Below are 26,844 nucleotides of genomic sequence, written 5' to 3' on the forward strand. Positions count from 1 at the left end.
TGTACCATTATCCCCTGTATTCCCACCAACCTACTGTACCATCCTCTGTATTCCCACCAACCTATTGTACCACCATCCCCTGTATTCCCACCAACCTATTGTACCACCATCCCCTGTATTCCCACCAACCTACTGTACCATCCTCTGTATTCCCACCAACCTATTGTACCATCCCCTGTATTCCCACCAACCTATTGTACCATTATCCCCTGTATTCCCACCAACCTACTGTACCACCATCCCCTGTATTCCCACCAACCTACTGTACCATCCTCTGTATTCCCACCAACCTACTGTTCCATTATCCCCTGTATTCCCACCAACCTATTGTACCATCATCCCCTGTATTCCCACCAACCTATTGTACCACCATCCCCTGTATTCCCACCAACCTACTGTACCATCCTCTGTATTCCCACCAACCTACTGTTCCATTATCCCCTGTATTCCCACCAACCTATTGTACCATCATCCCCTGTATTCCCACCAGCCTGTTGTACTATCATCCCCTGTATTCCCACCAACCTACTGTACCATTATCCCATGTATTCCCACCAACCTACTGTACCATCCTCTGTATTCCCACCAACCTATTGTACCACCATCCCCTGTATTCCCACCAACCTATTGTACCACCATCCCCTGTATTCCCACCAACCTACTGTACCATCCTCTGTATTCCCACCAACCTATTGTACCATCCCCTGTATTCCCACCAACCTATTGTACCACCATCCCCTGTATTCCCACCAACCTACTGTACCACCATCCCCTGTATTCCCACCAACCTACTGTACCATCCTCTGTATTCCCACCAACCTACTGTTCCATTATCCCCTGTATTCCCACCAACCTATTGTACCATCATCCCCTGTATTCCCACCAACCTATTGTACCACCATCCCCTGTATTCCCACCAACCTACTGTACCATCCTCTGTATTCCCACCAACCTACTGTTCCATTATCCCCTGTATTCCCACCAACCTATTGTACCACCATCCCCTGTATTCCCACCAACCTATTGTACCACCATCCCCTGTATTCCCACCAACCTACTGTACCATCCTCTGTATTCCCACCAACCTATTGTACCATTATCCCCTGTATTCCCACCAACCTATTGTACCATTATCCCCTGTATTCCCACCAGCCTGTTGTACTATCATCCCCTGTATTCCCACCAACTTATTGTATCATCCCCTGTACCTTACTATGTTTTCCTACAATGTGACTGTGTTAGTAGTCTTTCTTCCCAAATGATTTAACTGTATCATCATCCCCTATAACCCCATAAAAAAACAACTGTATCATCATCCCCTATAACCCCATAAAAAACAACTAACTGTACCATAATCAGCAACATTCCTATCAACCAAACCAAACATCACTATCCTGTTAATCCACCAGTGAATCACCAGGTGATGCGTCCATGGCAATGTGTGCAGCTGACTCTGCCTGATCAGAATCAGCCTAGAATTAACCATTCCAACTTGACTGTCTTCAGTGGTCAGAGTCCACCTTTTCGCATCACAGGCAATCATGCTGGGTTGTGGGTATCCTTTCCATGTAAAGGCATCCATTCAGGTCAGAAGCTAAAAGCATCTTTTTTTTCCTTCAGGTCAGAAGCCAGCTTTTTCAGGTCTGTGGAAGCTTTTGGAGTCAATCATCGGAGAACTTGTCAGCATGAACACCAAGGTGTCAGGTCAAGTTAACGAGTCCAGATGCTCCTCACCTCTGGAACACGCACCAGTCCCCAGAAACTGATACTTGGCCTTTAATTTTTCAAGTAAGTTGAAAACCGCCTACATCTCAGCCTTCATCAAGTCTGCCAGAGATGCAGCGAACTTCCCACAGAATGAAAACTATCATTTGTGTTCCGTCTCTCCAACTTCTTCTCTGGTTTCTCTGCTCTCTCACACACACACTCCGGCACAGACGCCCGACATGCTATGTGGTTACCCACAACTGCAGCGTTTCTGTCTCGGACACACACCCCGCCAATCAAAGGACTCCTGTCCGACATGTGACTGACATGATTGGCGTGCCAGTTTTGCTCCAGCACACGGTCTTTACTGTGAGCACAGTTTTTGTGGTGGTGGTTGACGTTATTGCTTAGAACCGTGTTGTGGCTGACAGTGTCTGGAGCGAAGGCGTTGGCAATGCTGGCTGCCATGAAGCCAACAGAGCTGAGCGCCTCATGGGGGTGGGGGCCGGGGCCGGACGACAGACTGTCCGTGGAGGGGAAGGAGCAGCCATCTGCACCCAGGTGTATGCGGCCAGACAGGTGTGGGGACAGCTGACTGTTGCACGCTGTTAGCCTGGACTGCACCTGTTCACATTGTACACACTGCTCTGGTAAACGGACAGCCAGGAAATCTTTACGTTATTTTGGATTTTTTTTTAAAGCACTCTTTTTTTTCTGGAATTAGGAAACAATCATGCAATCTGTTGATACTCACCAATATATTTAGTGTAAATGTACTGCAGTCAGAAAAAAATCTAATCATATGCATGAGTGTATTGGAACATGCATTCCCACTCTTTGTGACAAGCGCTTGCTGAAATTTTGCCATGAGACAGGCTCTAAACTCAGTGGACAAGATTTGTTCCTAATCATATCATTTTGACTGAAAAGAACTCATACCTCTATAATGTCAGTCTTAATACTGCACAGTAATTTGAATGTGTCTGTGTGCCATCCGACTACAATTAAAAAGAAACTGATTCAAGACATTTTAATGGAAGGATGATCCATGTAAAAAGAAAAAAAACCCACATAAAATCCTAGACTGACAGGACAATAAAACAAACCAAATAATAAAAAAAAACCCAACCCAAAACAAACAAGTACATGGCAGCATTTCTCAAATGGCAGTGCAATACAGTCAAACTTTGACAAATATCTAAAAACAAACAGACAAAAAAACCTTTTGCCAGTGAAATTCATGTATTGCCTCAAGCTTTGGCCTTCAGGTAATTTAAAAAAAAACAACAACCCCCCACCCCAACTGAATGGCATGCTCAGGAAATGCCCATGTCTTCCTTCTGTTACCACACTGGTATGAAGCTCTGAAAACTCATGATGGCAACAACGGCAAGCTGCTGGATTCTGTAAAGGTACGATCAGGAAATAACTTTCATGCATTACAACAACACTGTCAGTAAGATCTGAAAGATATCACACAAATCATTCATTTCTGTATAAAGAAAGTCTCCAAAGGAACATCATAGCTAGAAACAGCAACAACTTACCACTGACACTGTAGGTGAAATGATCTGAAGTGACAGAGAAAGGAACAGCTTCCATCCCTCCAGTTCAGTAGATGATAAATAGAAGTAAAACTTTTGCTTCCCAATTATGTGCAGTAAGGATGAATAACCAAGAAATTTTATTTTCCATTGTGGTACAGTCCATTTCTGATGCCACAACCCTCATACCCCATCCTGCCATGACCCTCATACCCCATCCTGCCATGATCCTCATACCCCATCCAGCCATGACCCTCATACCCCATCATACCCCATCCAGCCATGACCCTCATATCCCATCATACCATGACCCTCATACCCCATCCAGCCATGACCCTCATATCCCATCATACCATGACCCTCATATCCCATCATACCCCATCCAGCCATGATCCTCATATCCCATCATACCCCATCCAGCCATGACCCTCATATCCCATCATACCCCATCCAGCCATGACCCTCATATCCCATCATACCATGACCCTCATACCCCATCATACCATGACCCTCATACCCCATCCAGCCATGACCCTCATATCCCATCATACCCTATCCAGCCATGACCCTCATACCCCATCCTGCCATGACCCTCATACCATATCATACCCTATCCAGCCATGACCCTCATACCTCATCCAGCCATGACCCTCATACCCCATCCTGCCATGACCCTCATACCCCATCCTGCCATGACCCTCATACCCCACCATACCTCATCCAGCCATGACCCTCATACCCCATTTTATTTCTGATACGTCTTCACAACTGCAAATCCCATTCCTGCTAAGATGAAGAAATCAGATAACAGCTGGAAAAAAACAACAACAAAGGTCAGATACCCTTTCCACTTGTGTAAAAAAGATCAACCAGAAATTCACATAAAAAAAAAAGGGAGAAGGGGCTGAGAAGAGGGAGACACAACACACAACAAAATCAAACCCTTAAAAAACCCTCTGGCATTCATGTATTTCTCAGAGAAACTCTTCCTAGTGTTGTGGGCTTTGGACAGAGAAAATGCAAGAGGGACAGAAACCAGCAAGCAGCAGCCAGAAACCTCACCTCAGCACTGTCTGGCAGCATGGAATCCATGACCTCATCCAGGGCAGTCTCGAAACTCCCAGCCTGGCTGCTGATGCACGACAAACTGTCGTCCGTCGAAAGGCCGTCCGCTGGCTGCTTGGAGGCGTTGCGGTTAGCCAGGTTGTCTCCCTCGGCTCCCGTGATGACGATCTGTGGCCGCTGGCTGACCGTGGAGCGAATGTAGTCCGTCATGAAGGAGTAGATGTAACGGTACTCGTCCTGACACAGACATTCCAATGAGTCAGTGATCTCCTTTCAGCGAGTTTACACAGCTGTCACTCTCAACTGCATGTCCCTGACAGTGTCACCAGTCAGTCAGCTCTACCCAGGTAGGCAGCCTGTGGTGCAAATGTCCCCATGTATGTAAAGCGCTTAGAGCTTGGTCTCTGACAGAGGATATGCACTGTATAAGTATCCACATCAATCAATCAATCAATCAAACCAGTCTCCTGGTGATCTCAGCGTGGTCTTGTCATCAACAGTCTCTTAAGGTGACTGGTTTTATCTTCACCTATCAGTCTGGTATAAAAAAAAAATATCCATAAAAAAGCAAACTATTTTCAAAATTGAAAAAAAAAAAAAAAGGATATCAAATAATCAATCAGTCTTGTTTGTTTGCAACAACACATGTCAAATCTCCAAACTGTGTGTCTGAACAATGTCAGGAAATCCATGTCCTTAGTTTTATATAAAAAAACAACACACACGCAAACAACAACAAACAAACAAAAAATAAACAAACAACCACCAACCTTTTTATAAAATTTCAATATGCAGCATCTGAGCGTTCAGTATTGCCATATGTAACTTTTTTTCTTGGAGCATGTTGACAAAGTATAAATTCAGCAAAACATTTCAATTTTATACACAAGTTGATAAAGTATAAATTCAGCAAAACATTTAAATTTTACACACACACACACACACACACAGAGACTTTCAGCAAAGTGAAGCACACCCTGTGAACAGCCCTCACCACAGTAGTCACCAGCTGAGGTCTGTTGTGCCGTACCAGGCGAACAGCATTGAACACATCCACCTCCCCATCGTTCTTCACCTGGTCGCAGCACATGTGCACCGCGCAGAAGATCCCACAGCGACTGGCCCCATCCCTGTGCCACAACAGTGGTTCACACAGCTGCATTTTTTATGATATTTTTTTTAGCACTTTTCAATGGTGCTGCAGGACTTTCCCACCCCACACACAAAGCCACATCCAGGCTGCTTCTGTCACCGACACAGCGACTGCAGTGAACTGGCAACCATGGTGGCCTAGTGGTAAGACACTCAAATGAGAACCAAGTATCTACAGGTTTGAGCACCATATACAGACCAGGGTTTTTACCCCCCTCTCCACTAGACCATGAGTGGTGGTCTTGGTACTAGTCATTCGGAGGAGAAAATAAACTCTGGTCCCATGTGCAACATGTGCTTTGTGCATGTGAAAGAACCCAAAGTAACAAAAGGATTGTCTCAAACAAAAGTCTGCAGAAAAATATGATTTTGATAATATAACAAATACACTTGATACAGAAAAAAAAAAAAAGCCGGTGGCACTGCACTGTGGCAATGTGCTTTCCCCAGAAAGAGCAATCTGAATTTCACACAGACTACCTGTTGTGATATAAAGTAACAATACAAGGGTTCAGATGCAATGGAGCACCAGCCAGTGAGGACCCTGTACTGATGTCAGGTCTTTTGGTGATATTTCGATCCCACATTCATAGGAAGGACATCACCTGCTGAACTGAGGTGAACTGGAACTTGTGTTTCATTAAGTGTGTAATGTGTGAATGCATGAGACAGAGCAGATAACCTGGGTCCATAACGCTGCAACTACTGATGACAATAACTGCTTGGTGAGCCATGGAAGGTAAGTTCCCTCTCTCATGTCATGACTGTCATGCCTTGCCATCCCCAATGCACCTGCTGGCAGAGTGAACCTCGGCACACAGTGTCTGTTTTACCACTGATGAGGCTGTTGATCATTTAGTGCCTCAATGTCTGTTTTACCACTGATGAGGCTGTTGATCATTTACTACCTCAATATCTGTTTTACCACTGATGAGGCTGTTGATCATTTCCTACCTCAATATCTGTTTTACCACTGATGAGGCTGTTGATCATTTACTACCTCAATATCTTTTTTACCACTGATGAGGCTGTTGATCATTTAGTACCTCAATGTCTGTTTTACCACTGATGAGGCTGTTGATCATTTAGTACCTCAATGTCTGTTTTACCACTGATGAGGCTGTTGATCATTTACTACCTCAATGTCTGTTTTACCACTGATGAGGCTGTTGATCATTTAGTGCCTCAATATCTGTTTTACCAGTGATGAGGCTGTTGATCGTTTACTACCTCAATGTCTGTTTTACCACTGATGAGGCTGTTGATTATTTACTAACAAGAATCATCATGGTTTGATACTTTATGACTGGGCACACTTCCTGATATATCCCCAAGTCGCAAGAGATGCAAGACATCTGCAGTGCGGACAAAAGAAAAAAAAAAACAACCAAAAAATTGGAGTAACATTTTGAAAAATACATCCATGAAGTAGAGGAGACTGGATTGTACGCATGGCCCAACTATTCCCAGTATACTTAGGGCTGGCTATGCACAGCACACGACTGAAAATTCAGGGCTTAAAAACAATGTTTGCATGCATGCGGCAATCACACAGGCACACATGCTCTCACACAAACATGAATGTGCACAAATCTCCTCCCCACTGACAGCACATAACTCCGGATCCCCCCTGCCCCCTATCCACCTCCCCACTGACAGCACATAACTCCGGATCCCCCCTGCCCCCTCCCCACTGACAGCACATAACTCCGGATCCCCCCTGCCCCCTATCCACCTCCCCACTGACAGCACATAACTCCGGATTCCCACTGCCCCCTCCCCACTGACAGCACATAACTCCGGATCCCCCCTGCCTCCTATCCACCTCCCCACTGACAGCACATAACTCCGGATCCCCCCTTCCCCCTCCCCACTGACAGCACATAACTCTGGATCCCCCCTGCCCCCTATCCACCTCCCCACTGACAGCACATAACTCCGGATCCCCCCTTTACCATATCCACCTCCCCACTGACAGCACATAACTCCGGATCCCCCCTCCCCACTGACAGCACATAACTCCGGATCCCCCCTTTCCCCTCCCCACTGACAGCACATAACTCCGGATCCCCCCTTCCCCCTCCCCACTGACAGCACATAACTCCGGATCCCCCCTTCCCCCTCCCCACTGACAGCACATAACTCCAGATCCCCCCTGCACCCTATCCACCTCCCCACTGACAGCACATAACTCCGGATCCCCCCTTCCCCCTCCCCACTGACAGCACATAACTCCGGATCCCCCCTTCCCCCTATCCACCTCCCCACTGACAGCACATAACTCCGGATCCCCCCTGCCCCCTATCCACCTCCCCACTGACAGCACATAACTCCGGATCCCCCCTGCCCCCTATCCACCTCCCCACTGACAGCACATAACTCCGGATCCCCCCTGCCCCCTATCCACCTCCCCACTGACAGCGCATAACTCCAGATCCCCCCTTCCCCCTCCCCAGTGACAGCACATAACTCAGGATCCCCCCTGCACCCTATCCACCTCCCCACTGACAGCACATAACTTCAGATCCCCCCTGCACCCTATCCACCTCCCCACTGACAGCACATAACTCCGGATCCCCCCTGCACCCTATCCATCCCTCCACTCACTTGGACAGCACACAGATGGGGTTGAGGGGGTTGTTCTTTTGCTGCCACCCCTCGGCAGCCTCCAGGGTGGCCAGGAGGGACTTTGGGGGTAGGGCCACCCGCCCCTTGCTGGGTTTGCGGGTACCTCCCCCACACACCTGGAACATCTTCACCACCAAGTCGTCCTCTCGGATCTCACAGCCAGGTATGTTGGTCAGCATCTGAGGGAACACACCACTCGTAGAAATAATCCTGGGATATACACCAAAGGTAGAAAAAATCTTGGAATAACAAGTAGAAATAATCCTGGTGTACACATCAGAGGTAGAAACGGTATGATATCTGAGGAAATATAAATGTACACCACAAGTAAAAATAATCCTGGTATGAGGAAATATACATCACAGGCAGAAATAATCTTGACATGACTTTTGGGCTATGTGAAATCAGCTGATAAGAAAATATTTGAAATATTTCAAGTTATTTCTAAGTTCTAAGAGGGAATTTTGAATGGGCGCTAAATAAATAAACTTACTGTATTATCATCATCATTATTATTATTGCTATCATTCTCCTTCTTCCTCTTATCATTATTATGCATTGAGTAGTGATAACTAATGTGACTTATGTATAATCAGCATCTGGTGGAACACATATCACCAAGAAACAATGCTGACGTGACTATTATCTTAATATTCAACATTTTGTCTTAATACACAGTGTGTAGAAATAATACTGGTGTGACTTGCGGATAATCAATAAACATCTAAGTCAATTAGAAGTATGTTTGTGCCCAACAATACATATGTATCACAAACGATATAATATTATATGTTCTGAAAATGTTTGTTGGACTCTTATTAGTTTTATCAGTTATAAATACATATTTATCTCTCTCTCCCTCTCTACTTATATCTATATAATTATCTATATATACATACACACTTGCTTTTGCTCACAAACATCATGCAAGTGTGGAACACAGGTGTGTGATGCAGTAAATTTTTATGCATATATTTGTATGTGCATTCTGAGGATGAGCTCATGCATGCATATGCATATGCGAGAGAGAGAGAGAGAGAGAGAGAGAGAGAGAGAGAGAGAGAGAGATTGAAATGAGAGACATGGGGTGGGAGAAGACAGAGAATATATGTATGTGGTCAACATCAATTTCTCGGTAATGTAAAATGTCTCTACTTCCTGACTGGCCAAAAAGTTATGGTCCCTTTGTAACTGAAACAGTCTAAGTTTTGAAATAAAGATGTCTAAGAGGCTGTGGGCATGCAATAAAATAATGTGAAATATACGCTGAATAAGTGCCATGACATTTCCTTTCTCAAAGAGCAACATGCATTTGATAACAAAGTAATTGACATGCACTATAATTAAGATAATCAGCGAGGTTGCCACAAATTGTGGAAATATTTGTGTGCAAGTATGTCACTGCTTTTGCAATAATGTAGTTAAAGAGTGCAAACAACAATGTGGTTATATATTGTATCACTGTGCCTGAATGACAGATCTATGGAAATAGGTAGTAGACATGTACTACTTCTATATACATTCTGATATACACAAAAAACCCAAATATTTTTAAAGAAAAAAAGTAAACATTTTCAAATATCAGAAAAAGGTAGACATTCACTAAATTCAATGAAAATGCGCATGCATATATTTTTTTCAGATTAAGGGGGAAGAGAGAGAGAGAGAGAGAGAGAGAGAGAGAGAGAGAGAGAGAGAAGACAAGACAAGACAATGGTTTATTTGTTAGGCCTCTGGCCCATAACAAAGGAGTGGGCCACTAACAAAAATATTACATAATGAATCAAATAGTGTGAATAATATATCAATGCGCATGTGAGAGAGAGACAGAGAAAGAGAGAGAGAAAGAGAGAGAGAGACAAGACAAGACAAGACAATGGTTTATTTGTTAGGCCTCTGGCCCATAACAAAGGAGTGGGCCACTAACAAAAATATTACATAATGAATCAAATAGTGTGAATAATATATCAATGCGCAAGTGAGAGAGAGAGAGAGAAAGAGAGAGAGAGAGAGAGAGAGAGAGAAAGAGAGAGAGAGAGACAAGACAAGACAAGACAATGGTTTATTTGTTAGGCCTCTGGCCCATAACAAAGGAGTGGGCCACTAACAAAAATATTACATAATGAATCAAATAGTGTGAATAATATATCAATGCACATGTGAGAGAGAGAGAGAGAGAGAGAGAGAGAAAGAGAAAGAGAGAGAGAGACAAGACAAGACAAGACAATGGTTTATTTGTTAGGCCTCCGGCCCATAACAAATGAGTGGGCCACTAACAAAAATATTACATAATGAATCAAATAGTGTGAATAATATATCAATGCACATGTGAGAGAGAGAGAGAGAGAGAGAGAGAGAGAGAGAGAGAAAGAGAAAGAGAAAGAGAGAGGGAGAGAAAGAGAGAGAAAGAGAGAGAAAGAAAGAGAGAGAGAGAGAGGGGGGGGGGAGGCACAGATAGAAAGTGAGAACTTAAAAGGCAAAGAAAAGAATGAAGTGTAGGCTGCTGCAAATTATATCATTTTTTGAGGACAAAGCTGCTCCAGAGGACCCCATCCAGTGACTCTGTCCACCCATGGAGGACCTCATGTGTTAAGAGAATCCACCTCAAAACAGATATTCATGGCCTAGGTTTGAACCCCTGAAAAGGAAAAAAACAACAACCCCCCCCCCCACCAGTTCTCTCCCCTAAACTGGACTGGTGGTCTTGGAGCATGTTTTTTTCAGTCAAACCTCAGTCAATGTTTAGAATGTTCTTTCAGATACAATGTAAGAGAATCCACTACAGTCATGGAATGCCTTTGACTAAAATTCATAACTGATTGATAAAAAAAATCTACACACCTCTGAAGAATGCTCATGCATTCTCAACAAGCAAGATTCAAGTTCAAATTTTGATTAAAAAAAATATCACGTAAAGTCTGAAATAACACAATGCAGTTCATACAAATGCAAAAAGTGGTATAAAAGTTCATAAAACTGATTATACGTTTTAAGGAACAGAACACTATCTAAAACGCAAAATCCTTTTCCAGTAAACAAATATAAATGAAAGAACACTAGCACTGGTAGGAAAAAAAACCAACCAACCAACCAAACAGCAAAATAGCAGCCATTGTAACTATGTTGTATATCACTCTGCATTGAGACTTTATTCTACCTTTTATTTACATTTTGTTTACGTTTCAACTTTTCCTTTATTGACAGGTACTGAGTACAGGCTGTAAACACTACAGGGGAAGAAACTATATACCAGAAACAAATAAACTTGATAACTCATTTTGACAACAAAAACTAATCTAAGTCTTTTCAACTCAGCTGATTACAAAAGCTGTTCTAGGGGTTTTCTTAGCTCAGCTGATATGAAAGCTATTCTATATGGGATTTCAAAACAAGTTAAAAACTGAGTTTAACAAGTCAATGTAAAAAATTCACACGCCAGGGTAAATGGGGAGGGGGGCAGAGATCATGACACACTCTCTTGTGTTCAGTCTTTAGTAATGGAAATTATACAGTTTCCTGGCTATTATAGCTCTCCAACATGAAGCCCAAGAGCAGTTTCTACCACTGTTAGCACCAGTTGTAGAACGTTTCAGTGAATATCTGTCTCTTGTTAGCACCAGTTGTAAAACGTTTCAGTGAATATATGTCTCTTGTTAGCACCGGTTGTAAAACGTTTCAGTGAATATCTGTCTCCTCTTTATTACTCATTTTTGCTTTTCCTGCCTTTCTCCTCTCTCTAAACCTTTCTCCCTCACTCTGCACCAGATAATCTCATAATGTGTGGACTCTTATGCACTTTCACTTGTTTTCTCACTCTCCCTCCCTCCACCATCATTCTTCACTGTATTTTATTCCAGCAGAAATAAATTCCTTTTTCCCTTTTAGATACACCCAAAACCCCTTAATGCACCAGCAAACATCTGACAAAATACTGTGAACACACATACTGTAATTTTCTTTTGCACCACTTTATTAATGCCTGTTGCCATATGAAGCTGGTTTGTTGGATGAGATGTGATGACATAACAATTTTAAATTCAACTGTCTAATTCCTCTCTTAATCTGTTATTTTTTTAAATTTGATACTCACCATCAAGGATAACATTTCACTGCTGAAGATTTCATCAAGTGTATACACTGCTTGCTCCAGTTTATTGTTTTGTTTTTGTGAGAGAGATTTAACTGGCATTTACTATTCCCATGTAGTGTAGTTTTTTGCAAATGGCCTAATTTAGACAGTCAAGATATGTTTGGTCACTGTGGAAATACACAGAACTGTATTGAAGAATGTGATATTTGGAAGATACCCTTGACAGCAATATGCTTGAGAGCTCGTTGCAGTTGGAGTATTGTGCATGGAAAATGCAAGTTAAATGGTAACTAGCAGTGGTTAACCAATACACAACATTAAAGAGAAGTAACTCTCCATTTGCAATTGTACACAACTTTGAGTCAATGCTGCTTAAGCTGCTGATTCTGCAAGCACACACGTCATTAAAATGTACATAAGAACAAACCCAGACAGTTCCACTAAAAAAGGAAGCTCTGGGCTCGTCCTTATACCCATTACTGGATGTGCGCACAGCAACTATGACAAGAAATGTGCAGACACATTAGCTTTTATTCAAGACTGGCAGGCGTTATAATCCTGAATAGGCTACACAGAATATACAGACCTGTGTGCATGCTGAATCGGCAGCAGAAGCAGCATTGATCTTTGTAAATGGAAAGAGTTACGTACTTTTCTATTGTTTAATACTTTAATTTCCTGGCCACAATGTTCTTTTAAAACCAATGAACAGCTTGTTTCCCCCCACCCACCTCCAACACTCCCCCTTTGCTGCCCATTATCTGCATTGTTTCAGTGGCATTACCCCCATGCCATTCATTTCCAGTCCCATATACACGGCTACACCCAAGCTTATTCGTCACAGTCCCAGTGTCAGCACAAAGCTTGCGAAGTTTTAACTTTTATATTTCTTTCATGGGTATGCACTGTTGGACATTAAATAAATGAATGATAAGGACTATGTCACAAGCAATTTCATTTGCCCCAACAACTTATTCGTGTTTCTTATACTGGTCTGTCTTAACAATGATGTCCAGCATATGATTTGATATTGTGTTTGATGTGGACTGTTGTTTTTGTGTTCCAGGTGTGATGCTTGTAGAAGTTAAGTAATGTTCTATGACACCCCTTGAAAATCACTCCAAGTAATCCTGCTTGTGGTTGTAGGAGAGAGTGAGAATGCGTACACCTATCCAATGCTTGTATCTACCTTTCCCTTCATCCACCACCACCCCTTTATACATATGTAAACACTATAGATTACTTCAAGTGATTTTATCATTTTCACAGGGAATCTACAGCTGACTGCAAACAAGACCTAAATATAAATGCCATCAATACTCAAAGACTTTGTCAAGGGTGAAGACTGCACATTATTTCGTCTGATTTCATCACTTTGAGGGAAGGTATACCTAACAGGACACAAGAACTAAATATAAATGCTATCACTATTCCACAGACATTTTGGGAGGGGGTTCAGTTACATGGCAGGGCAGAAGATGAGAGAGACAGAGTGACAGACAGTGGGAGAGGGATCCAGGTCATATCACAAGACAGGCAGGTGACAATGCAGAGGTCTGGGGGAGGGGGATGACAGACAGAGAGAGAGGGGGGGTGGGGGTAGGGGGGGCAGGGGGGAGGAGGGACAGAGAAAGAAACAGAGGACAGAAGAGAAAGAAAACAGTGAAGACAGGAGAGAGAAAGAATGAGAGGAGAGAGAGAGAGAGAGAGAGGACACAAAGAGAGATACTTTTTCACACATATACATTCATATACAAATCCACACAAGGTACATCTCATTTCTGACCTAAGTCTACAAATCTACACTCCTCTATAACAATATTTTCCAATGAAGGAAAAAAATTTTTCCAGGGGTTTTAAACCAAAATTGAATATGATAATTATTACACACACACTTACAGGATGCTAATTAACAGATTTTTTATCAGAAAAATAAAAATGCATGCAACAAATCAAGCAGACCAAGCAGCTAACAAGAAAAACTAAAAAAAAAAGATATCATGAAAGGACTGTCAAGGAAAGAAAAATGGCGCAACTAAAATATAATTAGCAAAAAAAGAAAGAAAGAAAGGATAGTTTACCATGGCACGGCGAGACACTTTGAACAGGTAGCCAGGGACATGATAGTCAAACTTGGGACACTGAAGAGCAGAAGAAAGGAGTTGACACTTGTATACACTAAACAAAAACAAAAAACATATTGTACAAAGGCACAGCTTACAACATACATATAAAACCTGAACTAGACACTCAGCACAGTTCTGTGATCCTGATACTCACATTCGCACCTCTGTGTGCTAGGACTTTTAAGGTTAAAAACCAAGTTTCTAACATGACAGAAAAATATCTTCTCCCACCTTTCCCTCCCCATTGTCTCTACCAACCTTGCCAGAAAATCATAACTGTTTCCTTCTTCAGCTTAACATGAAGCCTTCCCTGCATTTCAGTCCCAGTCAAAATGATACTGTACAAAGTTAAAAATCAAATCAGATTCAGCTGTGTTTAACAATATCCCTGCATATTCTGGTCAGGTCAGATTGTGAATAAGGTTCAAAATCCACCCAGGTACAACTACATTTTGAGTGAATAAAGTTTAAAACTAAATGCAATGTCATACATTTAAAAGATTAGTGTCTGTTAGTGTTATGGGCAGACACTCTGGCATACATTCTGCTGCTTACAAAAACAAATCATAGCCAAAACATCTACTCACACACATCAAGTCATCCTGGTACACACTCTTCAGCTGATCAATACATAATCCATTTACAAAATATTTCCCCATCACATATATTTTAAGCACATGCATATAAGAAATGATTCAAAGCATAATATCAACTGTGTGTCACATGAACAAGAAGCTTTAAATGCTTACATGATGTGGTATTTTGGTACTTCTTAGGTTTTAAAATGTCATTCCTCCCCACTTCCCACTTGCACACACACACACATACACAAAAACACACATACTCGCACACACACATACACACATGTGCGTAACTGTGCATAAATGCACATAGAGAAATATGTTGAACGATGAAGTATATTATTTTCAGGTCTGCCTGCATCTAGACTAGATTCAGTACATTCATTTTCCACAAAAAATGCAATTAAAAAAAAGAGGCAATTTGATCATACACCCCCCCCCCCCCAAACCCCCATTCTACATTTATCATATACTGATATAATTAAAATTACTGTAAAAGAAATTTGTGTGTGCGCATGTGCACACATGCATTTGTCAATGTTCATGTGTTTGTGCATGTGGGTAAACTGGTATTCATGCAGTGCGAGTGTATGTGTGTGTGCACAGTTGTTGGTCTGCTTGCTGACATAAACACAAAGTCTTCATGCTTCCAATTCAGCATGTTTCTACATAATTTGAACAAACAATTAAGACCATACTTTCATTTTCATAAATAACTAAATGCCTCAGTTTTTCAACAGTGACCATACTTTCATTTTCATAAATATCTAAATGCCTCAGTTTTTCAACAGTGACCATACTTTCATTTTCATAAATATCTAAATGCCTCAGTTTTTCAACAGAGCCCCTGTCATTGTTATCGACCATTATAATCACCATTGTTGCATAAAACAATAAACACAAAATTATATTCAGTGTTTAGAATGAAATAGGTTGCACATATTCAGTGGTGAAACAATTAGACAATGGTGACCACAAACAAAAATCATATGAAAAAGGTATCTCTCTCATTATAAACTGTGAAAAAAGCCAAATAACCAACAATTACCAAAAACTTGAAAAATCTACAACAAACCTACACTGTCACCTTAAACTGTATTGTATAATATTTCATATGGCATGCTCATTATACAGAAGATAGTACTCTATGACCAGTTCCAAATGGTCATTGACTGTGATGATACAGTGGTCATCATGCATAGCAAACAGTGAAATATCCAATGAAATAAAAAAAAACCCAGAAAAGCATACTGAGAAGAAAATAATATTTGTATTGATGCAGGGAATAATCACATTGAAAAAGAGTCCATAACTGGAAAAGGGGATCATCACTTGGATAAAAAGGAGTCATAACAGACAGCTTTGTATTCCAGAGCTGTCATGTTTCTTAAAACGGACAGCATTGTATTCCAGAGCTGTCATGTTTCTTAAAACAGACAGCTTTGTATTCCAGAACTGTCATGTTTCTTAAAACGGACAGCATTGTATTCCAGAGCTGTCATGTTTCTTAAAACAGACAGCTTTGTATTCCAGAACTGTCATGTTTCTTAAAACAGACAGCTTTGTATTCCAGAGCTGTCAGCTTTGTATTCCAGAGCTGTCATGTTTCTTAAAACGGACAGCATTGTATTCCAGAGCTGTCATGTTTCTTAAAACAGACAGCTTTGTATTCCAGAGCTGTCATGTTTCTTAAAACAGACAGCTTTGTATTCCAGAGCTGTCGTGTTTCTTAAAACATAGAACAAGGGACTGAACAAAAAGTATTTGTTGGCAAGATCAAGAGTAGCCGTGCTCCGTTATATGTTGACAGTAAAAGTAGCTCTTGCAAAAGTCATACTGAGACATTAGCAACACCTCAGGGACAACAAGAAGGGAATCTGACTGAAGAAAGCAGTACCCAATGCTGGTGAAAATGGCTTTCAAAGGTTGAAGATGATAAATATTTTACTGCAATTTGTTTTGATGTGGCACTGTACAAAATTCAGAAATTGTGGAACTGTACAAGGCTATCATTCTTCCTTTCCCCTTCCCCATGCCAGTTTGTGAAACTGAGCCTAAAAAAAACCCAATAACTAACATTCCTTCATGCGAGGGAGTGAAAACCCAGAAATAAGTGCTGATATTTTTTGTTTCCCAGTTAATCACATGGCCCAACGAAAATCTGAAAATTTGTAAAGAGCCATGAATAAATGGTTAAAATAATGTTTGGTTTGTGAACAAACATCCAACCCTTGTCTCATTACACAGTGCAATGACATGCATACAGACACCCATGCGTCACACCATACATTCACATGCATGTGCGTGCATGGACTGACACACACTCGCAAGCACACGCCACACATTCAATCTCCAACATCTTTAATGTTTCTTATTTGTTCTATCTCCATAGATTTCAATCATTTTAACTGTTTTGACACTGAAAGCAAGTTAGTGTAGCAAACATCTCTCCTAAGCTACTGATTAAGAGTTATAGTTGAAGTACTTTTTTCTGAAATAGTTCTTTGACCTCTACAGACCAAACACTCATTTCAAATGGAAATGCATGTAATATGATAGCAAGATCTTATAAAAGACGATGAAAAAGGAAAATGTTGAGAATTAAAACAAGTAGTACAGACAGCAAAAAGTACACACAACATATGGCAATATAAGTCAAAAGATGACCATAACAATACTAGCATTATACTGAATTTTCACAGTAAAGAAACTAAAAAGCACAAAATAAAAACAACAAAAGACAAAACCTGAAAACACAAACATTAAAAAACTCCACAAACAGGAACACACATACATATGAAAATTAAAGCCATGTGTCTTTTATCAGTCATGTAGGAACAAAATTGTACGCATATAGAAAGTGGGCAAAAGATGAAACACACAAAGTTAAACAAAATAAAAATGAAATAGAAAATGAGATGAGAAATACTGGCAGAAAGTAAGGCATACCTTGTGAATGGCGAAAGCTCGGACGATGACATTGGGATACTTGCCACAACCCAGGTAACGAACACTGATGGGACCATACCGCACCTCACAATCCAGCTCTTTAGGCCAGAAGCGAGGGTATGTCTGCACATAAATTATGAATATAATTATACTTCATACCTTATAGCCACTATTTCTGGTTATAGACCAAACTCTTAACCGAACTCTTAGTGCTTTACAAACATGGAGTCATCTGCACAACAGGCTGTCTACCTGGGTAGAGCCAACTGACAACTGCCTTTAATCGTTCACAGCTTCCTGTGTCATTCAGACTTCAGTCATGCGCATCTGCACTTATATATTGAGTTGATTTTCCTTCAGAATTTTGCCATGGACTACACATTTGTTGCAGTGTGGTCCGATATGTATGCTGAGTGCATGCAGCACATAAGATCTCTGTTTATCGTCTCATCCAAACGACTTTCATCCAGACCACCACTCAAAGTCAAGTGGAGGAGAAGAAAATTCTAGAGAGCACAGGATTTGATCCCGCATGCTAAGATTCTCTTGTTTCCTAAGTACACGCGTTACCACTTGGCCACTGCTCCACTAATTCTGATACTGGCTTTCAGATACTGTTCTGTCTTCCATTACTTCATCAGTGGTGCTGCCCTCACACTGCTTTTACTGGCTCTGTGCATTCACATCCAGACTACTATTTCATTTTACACTGCAAATGCTGGCAGAGCTACCACTGTCAAGCCACTTTGAAGCTACCTTTCAGAGGAGACTTCACTGCTCCTTCATCACCTGAGCAGCTCTTATGTCGATCTGTTCTGACTGGGCATAAGCAAACCACTAGGTCCTGAAATATGCAACATAGTGATGACAAAAATAAAGGGGTCTAACAGATCAGTATACACACACACATGCATACAACATACATGTATACATACATCTCTCTCTAGATGTGTGTGTGTGTGTGTGTGTGTGTGTGTGTGTGTGTGTGTGTGTGTTTATAAGTCCCATAGCCTTTTACAGCCATTGGGGCAGTGAATTTATATACACTGTGTCCAGGGCTCAGCACAGGACGACAGGGCCCGATTCACTCCTTCTGCTATTTTAACATTCCCCAAACTGGAGTCCCCAATCACAGCTGGGTGGAGTGAAGAAAATCGGGAAGTGTGCCTTTCCCAAGGACAGAACAGCGTGTTGAAACATGGGATCAAACCAGGACCACTGGATTAGAAGTCCAATGTCTTAATGTTTTTTGTTTTTTTATATATATAAAACCACAGAGAGGCATGGCATGCCCCATTTGCCCTGAACCTAAAGGTCCATCCAACACGAATGCAGTGAACCAAACTGCTACACCCTCTCTGCCTGTCATCACAATCCACAGCCAAAATCAGCCACACCCCACAGAATGCAGTCGCCTTGAACAAAAATGTCCATGTGTGACAGGACGTTAAACAAATATCCTCCTCCTTCAGCCATCACCAGAGGACATGAGAAACAAACAATGCCCTTAATCTGCCTTGTCCATCACTGCAGAGCACCTACCCTGGAGAATTTCACCTCATTCAACACCACCAGAGAAGTGATCTTGAAGTCGAAGAGCAGCCTCCACAGGTCGTTGATGGTGTGCTTCTTGGGCCACTGGGTGACCAGGAACGTGTTCTCTTGGTGGTAACCCTGCACACACACCTCACCGTCACACACTCCTTTTCCTTAACCCCTTGACTGCTGATGATGTGTATGCATGTCAGTGAAGGGTATGCTGGCAGTCATGTGATGCATGTCAGTGAAGGACTGTTGGCAGTCATGTGATGCATGTCAGTGAAGGGCTGTTGGCAGTCATGTGATGCATGTCAGTGAAGGACTGTTGGCAGTCATGTGATGCATGTCAGTGAAGGGCTGTTGGCAGTCATGTGATGCATGTCAGTGAAGGACTGTTGGCAGTCATGTGATGCATGTCAGTGAAGGGTATGTTGGCAGTCATGTGATGTATGTCAGTGAAGGACTGTTGGCAGTCAAGTGACGCATGTCAGTGAAGGGCTGTTGCTTATCAAGTGACAGGTCAGGATATTGGTCACCATTCTTTATCTGGGCTTCTTACTCTTAGAACAGCATCATTTTTGTTCAGTGATATAAATTACACAAATTAACTCACAGAACCCTGCACCTGGACAATACTATGGTGTCAAAATTTGTTTCATTAAAACAGTTTCCATGTTCCTACATATACATAAACCACAAGCAAACGGAACTAACTTCTACAGCATTTCCAGCCGTGTCCCTCGTGAGAATTTGGTGGAAAAACTGGTCAGTTGCAGTATGTAATTTCTGCGTTTTTGCACATCAATACGACAGGGAAGCCTGCCAAGGCTGTGAACTCCCAAGGGGTGAATGGGTTAAAAGCACCACTTTCATGCCACACTGACAGTCAAGGAGCTGACATGTACACAGTCAGTCAAGGGGCTGACACAGTCAGTCAAGGGGCTGACATGTACACAGTCAATCAAGGGGGCTGACACAGTCAGTCAAGGGGCTGACATGTACACAGTCAGTCAAGGGGCTGACATGTACACAGTCAAGGGGCTGACATGTACACAGTCAATCAAGGGGCTGACATGTACACAGTCAGTCAAGGGGCTGACACAGTCAGTCAAGGGGCTGACATGTACACAGTCAGTCAAGGGGTTGACATGTACACAGTCAGTCAAGGGGCTGACATGTACACAGTCAGTCAAGGGGCTGACATGTACACAGTCAGTCAAGGGGTTGACATGTACACAGTCAGTCAAGGGGCTGACATGTACACAGTCAGTCAAGGGGCTGACATGTACAAAGTCAGTCAAGGGGTTGACATGTACACAGTCAGTCAAGGGGCTGACGTGTACACAGTCAGTCAAGGGGCTGACATGTACACAGTCAGTCAAGGGGCTGACATGCCCAGTCAAGGGGCTGACGTGTACACAGACACACAGTCATAACTATCGTGTTTTGTTTTTGAAAACACCACCAACATCTTCTCCAGAAAAATGGGGGTAGTTACCTACAGGGTCTACACTTAACTTGTAGGTTATGTAAGTCGATCACGCACTTTTATTGATTTTAAGCTCATTATATCATTACATAAAAACTATACTCCTAGTATGACCCCCAAAATGAGAATTTACAGCATTTTTGGACAGAGATTCCATCCACAGGGAAGGCAGGCAGAGGAAGAGAGGAAGAGGGAATGGGGGGAGGGGGCCAGAGAGAAAGACAAAATGAAAGGACGAGGGAGGCAGGGACCAGGGAGTGAGTGAGCGAGCGGAGACACAGATAGAGAAATCACATATGCACCCATCACCGTCATTCCAGCACAGACAGACTGTTACAAAACCAAGATTTTATGCAGACTTTCCCCATCCAGAGACATCGCTGCTCGGCTTGGAACACTTCAGTCTCATTTTCATGGCATCTTTATTCATGAGACGAGATGTTTATCCCTAAATTGCCCACATGCACCATGTCCTGTCCAACGAACAAGCGCTGCCAGCCTTCCGTCTGATAAAGCACAGCATCTGCATCAATAATGTAAGGCAAATCGCTAGCAATCGCTATTGTGCTTGTGCCACTGTCCTTCCACTTTACATGTGCCCAAAAGTAAACACCACTCAATCACAGCGACACGGCGTTTGGTTTTTATCTAAACCTGCAAATGCAGAACCATGTGGAGAAAGAGTGACAATGATTGACTGCACATCAGGAAAACAGCGGCTGCATGAAAAATGCAAGGAAAAACTAACAAACACTGGTAAACAGAAAAAAGCAAATCAGCAATACAAAACCAGATCAAAAGAACAAAAAAATTTGGAACAAATCGTGTGAAAACAAGATAACTGATCAGCACTGGATAAGATATTAAAAATGTATTTTGATTACATTAAAAATGCAGAAAAGCAAGCCTTTACTCTGTGCCTAGAAAAAAAAAAAAAAAAATCTGTTTTTGGCTTGGTGAATATTGACATCTTGCAACAACAACGAGCAACCATTCAACCATCTGAACAGCTGGCTTTAAACATCCAGAAGTCCAAAGTCAAATAAAAACAGACTGTGGCATCTGCTGTACTTATCTGTCTCATCTGTCATCCTCAGTCTGGATGTATTGATTAATGTAATAATATTCATAAATGAAAGATATTTATCTCTACCATAATTTAGGCCTAAAAGGCAATACAGCACTTAAGGAATACCACATGTATTTTTTAAAATATTTTTATGTAAGTCACAAATTTGTGAGAAAAAAATCTCCATGCTGACTGGTTCAGAATGGCTCTGTTGACACTGGATGTTGTTTTTACGAGTTGCAGGCCTGTCAATCCACACCCAACACTCCACTAGAAACATCACCCACAGTACATTCTTCTTCTTCTTCTGCGTTCACTCGTATGCACACGAGTGGGCTTTTACGTGTATGACCGTTTTTACCCCGCCATGTAGGCAGCCATACTCCGTTTTCGGGGGTGTGCATGTTGGGTATGTTCTTGTTTCCATAACCCACCAAACACTGACATGGATTACAGGATCTTTAGCGTGCGTATTTGATCTTCTGCTTGCATATACACACGAAGGGGGTTCAGGCACTAGCAGGTCTGCACATATGTTGACCTGGGAGATCGTAAAGATCTCCACCCTTTACCCACCAGGCGCCGTCACCGTGATTCGAACCCGGGACCCTCAGATTGAAAGTCCAACGCTTTAACCACTCGGCTATTGCGCCCGTCACCCACAGTACAACTCCATAGTCTCCAAAGACTGAAGGATGCCAACTGGTGACATCTTTAGAAACTAGAGCAGAGTGCTTGTTGCTTTTGTTTACTCAGTCACTCAGTCTCATCCTCTATCTGCTCCGTTTGCTTTTCATCCATCTGGTACAATCTGTGCCATCCCCTATCTGCTCCGTTTGCTTTTCATCCATCTGGTACAATCTGTACCATCCCCTATCTGCTCCATTTGCTTTTCATCCATCTGGTACAATCTGTACCATCCCCTATCTGCTCCGTTTGCTTTTCATCCATCTGGTACAATCTGTGCCATCCCCTATCTGCTCCGTTTGCTTTTCATCCATCTGGTACAATCTGTGCCATTCGCACACCTTCAGCTGAACTCGTGCTGTAGTCAAGTCCCAGTCCTTCACATTGTTTTTAAAATACTTTTTTTAATACTGCATGCAGGAAAAAAAAAAGGGTGGCGCTCTCAGTGTAGCGACACCCTCTCCCTGGGAAGAGCAGCCCGAATTTCACACAGAGAAAAAATTTGTCATACAAAAATTTGTCATACAATACAATGCAACTGTTAAATCATAATCCAGTCTGCTTGCCCTGCTTCCAGTTTCAGCTTCTGTCTTGCTTTCCATGTTTGAAAATATTTTGGGTTTACCAGCCACTGTGTCATTAAGGCTAGCACCCGTGACTGACGGCTGGAAGGCTGTGGGCTTGAATCCCAGCGGAGGTGGGTTTTTCTGCCTGTGACCAGATCCAACCCAGAATTGAGTGTACTTTGGGCTTAAATGGGAAGACTGTGACCATATAGTAAAGTATCATCCACTTCACGGATGCGTCTAGGTGTGTTGCTCTAATTTCCTGACCAACACTGCAAGTGTCTGTATCTCTCAGGCTTGGGCGACTCCAGGATATCGTTATGACAGGAAGCACAGAGTACAGCCTTGTCACGTAATCCCAAAAATGAATGGACCTCAACAGCAGCATTGTTATCCTCCTCCTCCTTCATCATCAATATAAAAAAATTCCCAGATTATGTGGCATTTCATGCCCTGCTCTCATGGTGACCTCAGTTTCTACACCCCTCCACTTCAATGGTTGGGGTGAGTGTTGTCAAGGTCTTCAGTGTCGGCAGATTCATGGGAGGCTGTCATTGGTGGGATGTGGTGGTGGTCTCCACTCACTCAGTCTGGCTCCATGACTAAGTAATTACTGTCATCAGTAGGGGGCTTAGTGGGCAGTGTCCCAAGTATGTTAAATCAAAACCGGCACAACTGAACACCACTAAAGTGACTCAGCAGCAGTGCAGGGTCTCCTTTGGTGTGTTGCCTCCTGGTGACCTAACACGAATGGTTCCCAGCGGACTGCTGATGCTGGGATTTGACAGATGAAACCAGGTGTGGCCGTGTATGGGGGGATCTTGGAATGAGCAGCATGGGAGCAATACCACTGAAACGGTGCAGATAATGGGACAGGACCAAAAAAAAAAAGAAGAAAAAAAACAAGGTGGTATTCTAACAGGCACTTTAATACTTGTGCATCTTCTGGTTTTTCTACTTTCATGCCATAAATTTATCCCCTGCTCAGATGTTGCTCTTATTTTCCTTCCTCAGTGCAAATCATGATCACTTGCACTTTTTTAAATTTGGCATCATTTGTGATTTGGTTTTAATTCCATAAAATGGTGAAAAATAATGTTAAACAAGTCACAACAATAATTTTCAAGTGGTAGAAGTGAAGCATCTAAGTGCTGTTTAGTGTGAGTGTGTGTGTTGTCAAGCATACAGGTGGCACCAAGCGGTAATACAAGCTTATACAGCTGATAATCCGCATGGGTAGGATTTATTTCATTTCATTAATTTATTATTTTTCACTGTCCCATCATCTGCACCACTGCAGTGGCATTATTCCCATGCTGTTAATTCTGAGCCCTCCTAACAAGTCTGCACCCAGGTGTGTGTCTGTCGCAGTCCAAGTGTTGGCAGTCCACAGGGAACTATTAATGCTAGAATGCCAGGAGGCTACACATCAGAAGAGACTCCACACTTGTGCAGAGTCACATCAGTGGTGTTCAGCAGTGCCTGTTCTGATTTAACATTCGCAGGACACTACCAACTATAAACCCCACTACTGATGACAATTGCTTAAGTCATGTAGCCAGACTGACTGGAGACTGCCCCCCCCCCCGGCCCCTCAACCCCCGGCCCCCCCCCGCACCCCCCCTCCCAACAACAGTGCCCCATGAACCTGCTGACACTGAAGACCGACAGGACTCACCCAGGCATGGAAGTGAAGGGGTACCAAACTGAGGTCACTATGAGAGCAGAGCATGAAAGGACAAAAAAGCTGGAATTTTTTCATACTGATGAAGAAGGATGAACTCACATCCTACCAGCTGTCAGTCCGTGACACTAACCACTTCACCACAGCAGCTGGTCGTAAAGGTCAGATTTAATTATCAAGAAAAAAAGAAAAAGAAAAAAGAAATCATGCTGGAAACTTGAAATTGCAACTTCTACTGTACACAGAAATGAGATACATATACTTGCATTCCCATTTTAGAAATGGATATGTTTACTAGCATTTCCTTGAAGTTGTACGCATTTATACAAGTTTGAATTTGACATTGGTATATTTGCTGATACTTCATGTGGAAGTGGAGACATAGCACCTTTACATTCCTCATCTAGATACAACAGAAAAGAGTGTTGAGGGCAGTAAGACTGTACTCACATCCACATATACAGCATTGATGAAGTCGGTGGCATTTTCTCCTTGCTCTGTTGTCATCAGATAAGGCCTGGCTCTCTCCGCTGGCTCCACATAGAACAATGGGACTCACACATATACATCTTTGTGCTTACCATGATGTAATATGCATCTGCACAAATCAGTGTGAGTACATAACACACACACACACACACATAACAACAACAGCAGATTCTCCAGTTTGCAGAATTAAAACAAGAACTAACGAAAGCTATGTATAGTATCAAAGTAAACTGATAAAAAACAACAACAAAACTTGTCACCCTGCTACCCCCCCCCCCCCCCCCACCCACCCACCCAGCCACTATTCCCATCTCACTACCTCTATCCTGATCTCCACTCTCACACTTCTGTTCTCTCCCACTCCTTCCCCCCTCCTCTCCTCCAACTCTTCCTGACCCTCCTGCATTCAGCTTTGCACAGCACAGTGTCACAATATTTTCTTCCTCCTTCTATTTACCCTCTAACAAGTAACGACTTCTTCCTCAGAAAATGTGTTTTTCTTTATGAAGCTGTTTTTTACAGGAAACTCCCCAGTCTTCAAATTTACACAAACTGAAAACAATATGAGCCTCAAGTTAGAATGGTAGAGCACTATCTTCAAGCACACAGTTCTACTGCTGGAAGTACATTTAAAATAACACAATTCAAAGTTTACAAGTAAACATATATGATTCAGAATACACTTATCACAGAATCATCACTGAATACTGCAGCAGTCTAGATGGTGCGCCTTTTTTAATATGTATATATATATATATGATAGTCAGTCGTGTCCGACTATGACCATCAGAATGGCAGAGGAGGCAACTGCTGTTCCGACTATCTGGGCTAGAATTTGTTTATAGTGGAGAGTGTCTTGCCCAAGTACATCCCCACTCTTTTTAATACAGACAAAACAACATCCAGACTTGAACATACGTGGAAGCATCATGATATCACGGCTCTTGTTGCGATTCTCCACTCGATGTCCACTGGCACAGTCCCCGATGCTTAATCGCGGCACGATCACCTTCAGCATCTGCTAGCATGAAGACAATTTACACATGCATTTATGCTACACCACCACATCTGCTAGGCAGATGCCTGACAGCACCATAACCCAACGCGCTTGTCAGGTCTTGAGTGCATGCTTATATATTTGTGTACCTGTCAGAGTGGATTTCTTTTCATATGATTTTGCCAGAGGACAACACTCTCATTGCCATGGGTTCTTTTTCAGTGCATCAAGTGCATGCTGCATATGGTACATCGGTTTATCATCTCATCTGAATGAGAAGATGGTCAGTCTGATTTTCCTGTCAAACTTGGGAGAAAGGGCGAGAGCAGGATTCAAACCCACACCCTCAGGACTCTGTATTGGCAGCTGAGCGTCTTCACCATTCTGCCACCCTCCTCCTTTTTATTTACACACACAATCCATACTCACAGCACTGAAATCACAACTTCAAGAAAATAGTCTTAAGACGATGTTTGATTCAC

General features: G+C 42.4%; 1 protein-coding gene across 7 annotated transcripts in view; it reads right to left on the reverse strand.

The window, feature by feature from the left end:
• Nucleotides 1-1,204: 1,204 nt before the first annotated feature.
• The window catches only part of LOC143279831 (receptor-type tyrosine-protein phosphatase kappa-like), a 173,560-nt gene continuing 147,920 nt past the window's right edge, over nt 1,205-26,844 (reverse strand). For 6 of the 7 annotated variants that reach the window (XM_076584060.1, XM_076584059.1, XM_076584057.1 and 3 more), the window contains exons 11-19: nt 26,284-26,386; nt 25,327-25,406; nt 19,385-19,516; nt 17,843-17,965; nt 14,268-14,327; nt 8,076-8,275; nt 5,311-5,446; nt 4,314-4,553; nt 1,205-2,331 (exon numbers count right to left, since the gene is read on the reverse strand). In XM_076584060.1, coding sequence (XP_076440175.1) covers nt 1,822-2,331; nt 4,314-4,553; nt 5,311-5,446; nt 8,076-8,275; nt 14,268-14,327; nt 17,843-17,965; nt 19,385-19,516; nt 25,327-25,406; nt 26,284-26,386 — 1,584 coding nt within the window. In that variant the 3' untranslated portion in view covers nt 1,205-1,821. The remainder of the gene's footprint in view (nt 2,332-4,313; nt 4,554-5,310; nt 5,447-8,075; nt 8,276-14,267; nt 14,328-17,842; nt 17,966-19,384; nt 19,517-25,326; nt 25,407-26,283; nt 26,387-26,844) is intronic. The other variant, XM_076584061.1, reaches the window with a different exon arrangement.

The sequence above is a fragment of the Babylonia areolata genome, chromosome 3 (assembly GCF_041734735.1).
Source record: "Babylonia areolata isolate BAREFJ2019XMU chromosome 3, ASM4173473v1, whole genome shotgun sequence".
Lineage (NCBI taxonomy): Eukaryota > Metazoa > Mollusca > Gastropoda > Neogastropoda > Buccinidae > Babylonia > Babylonia areolata.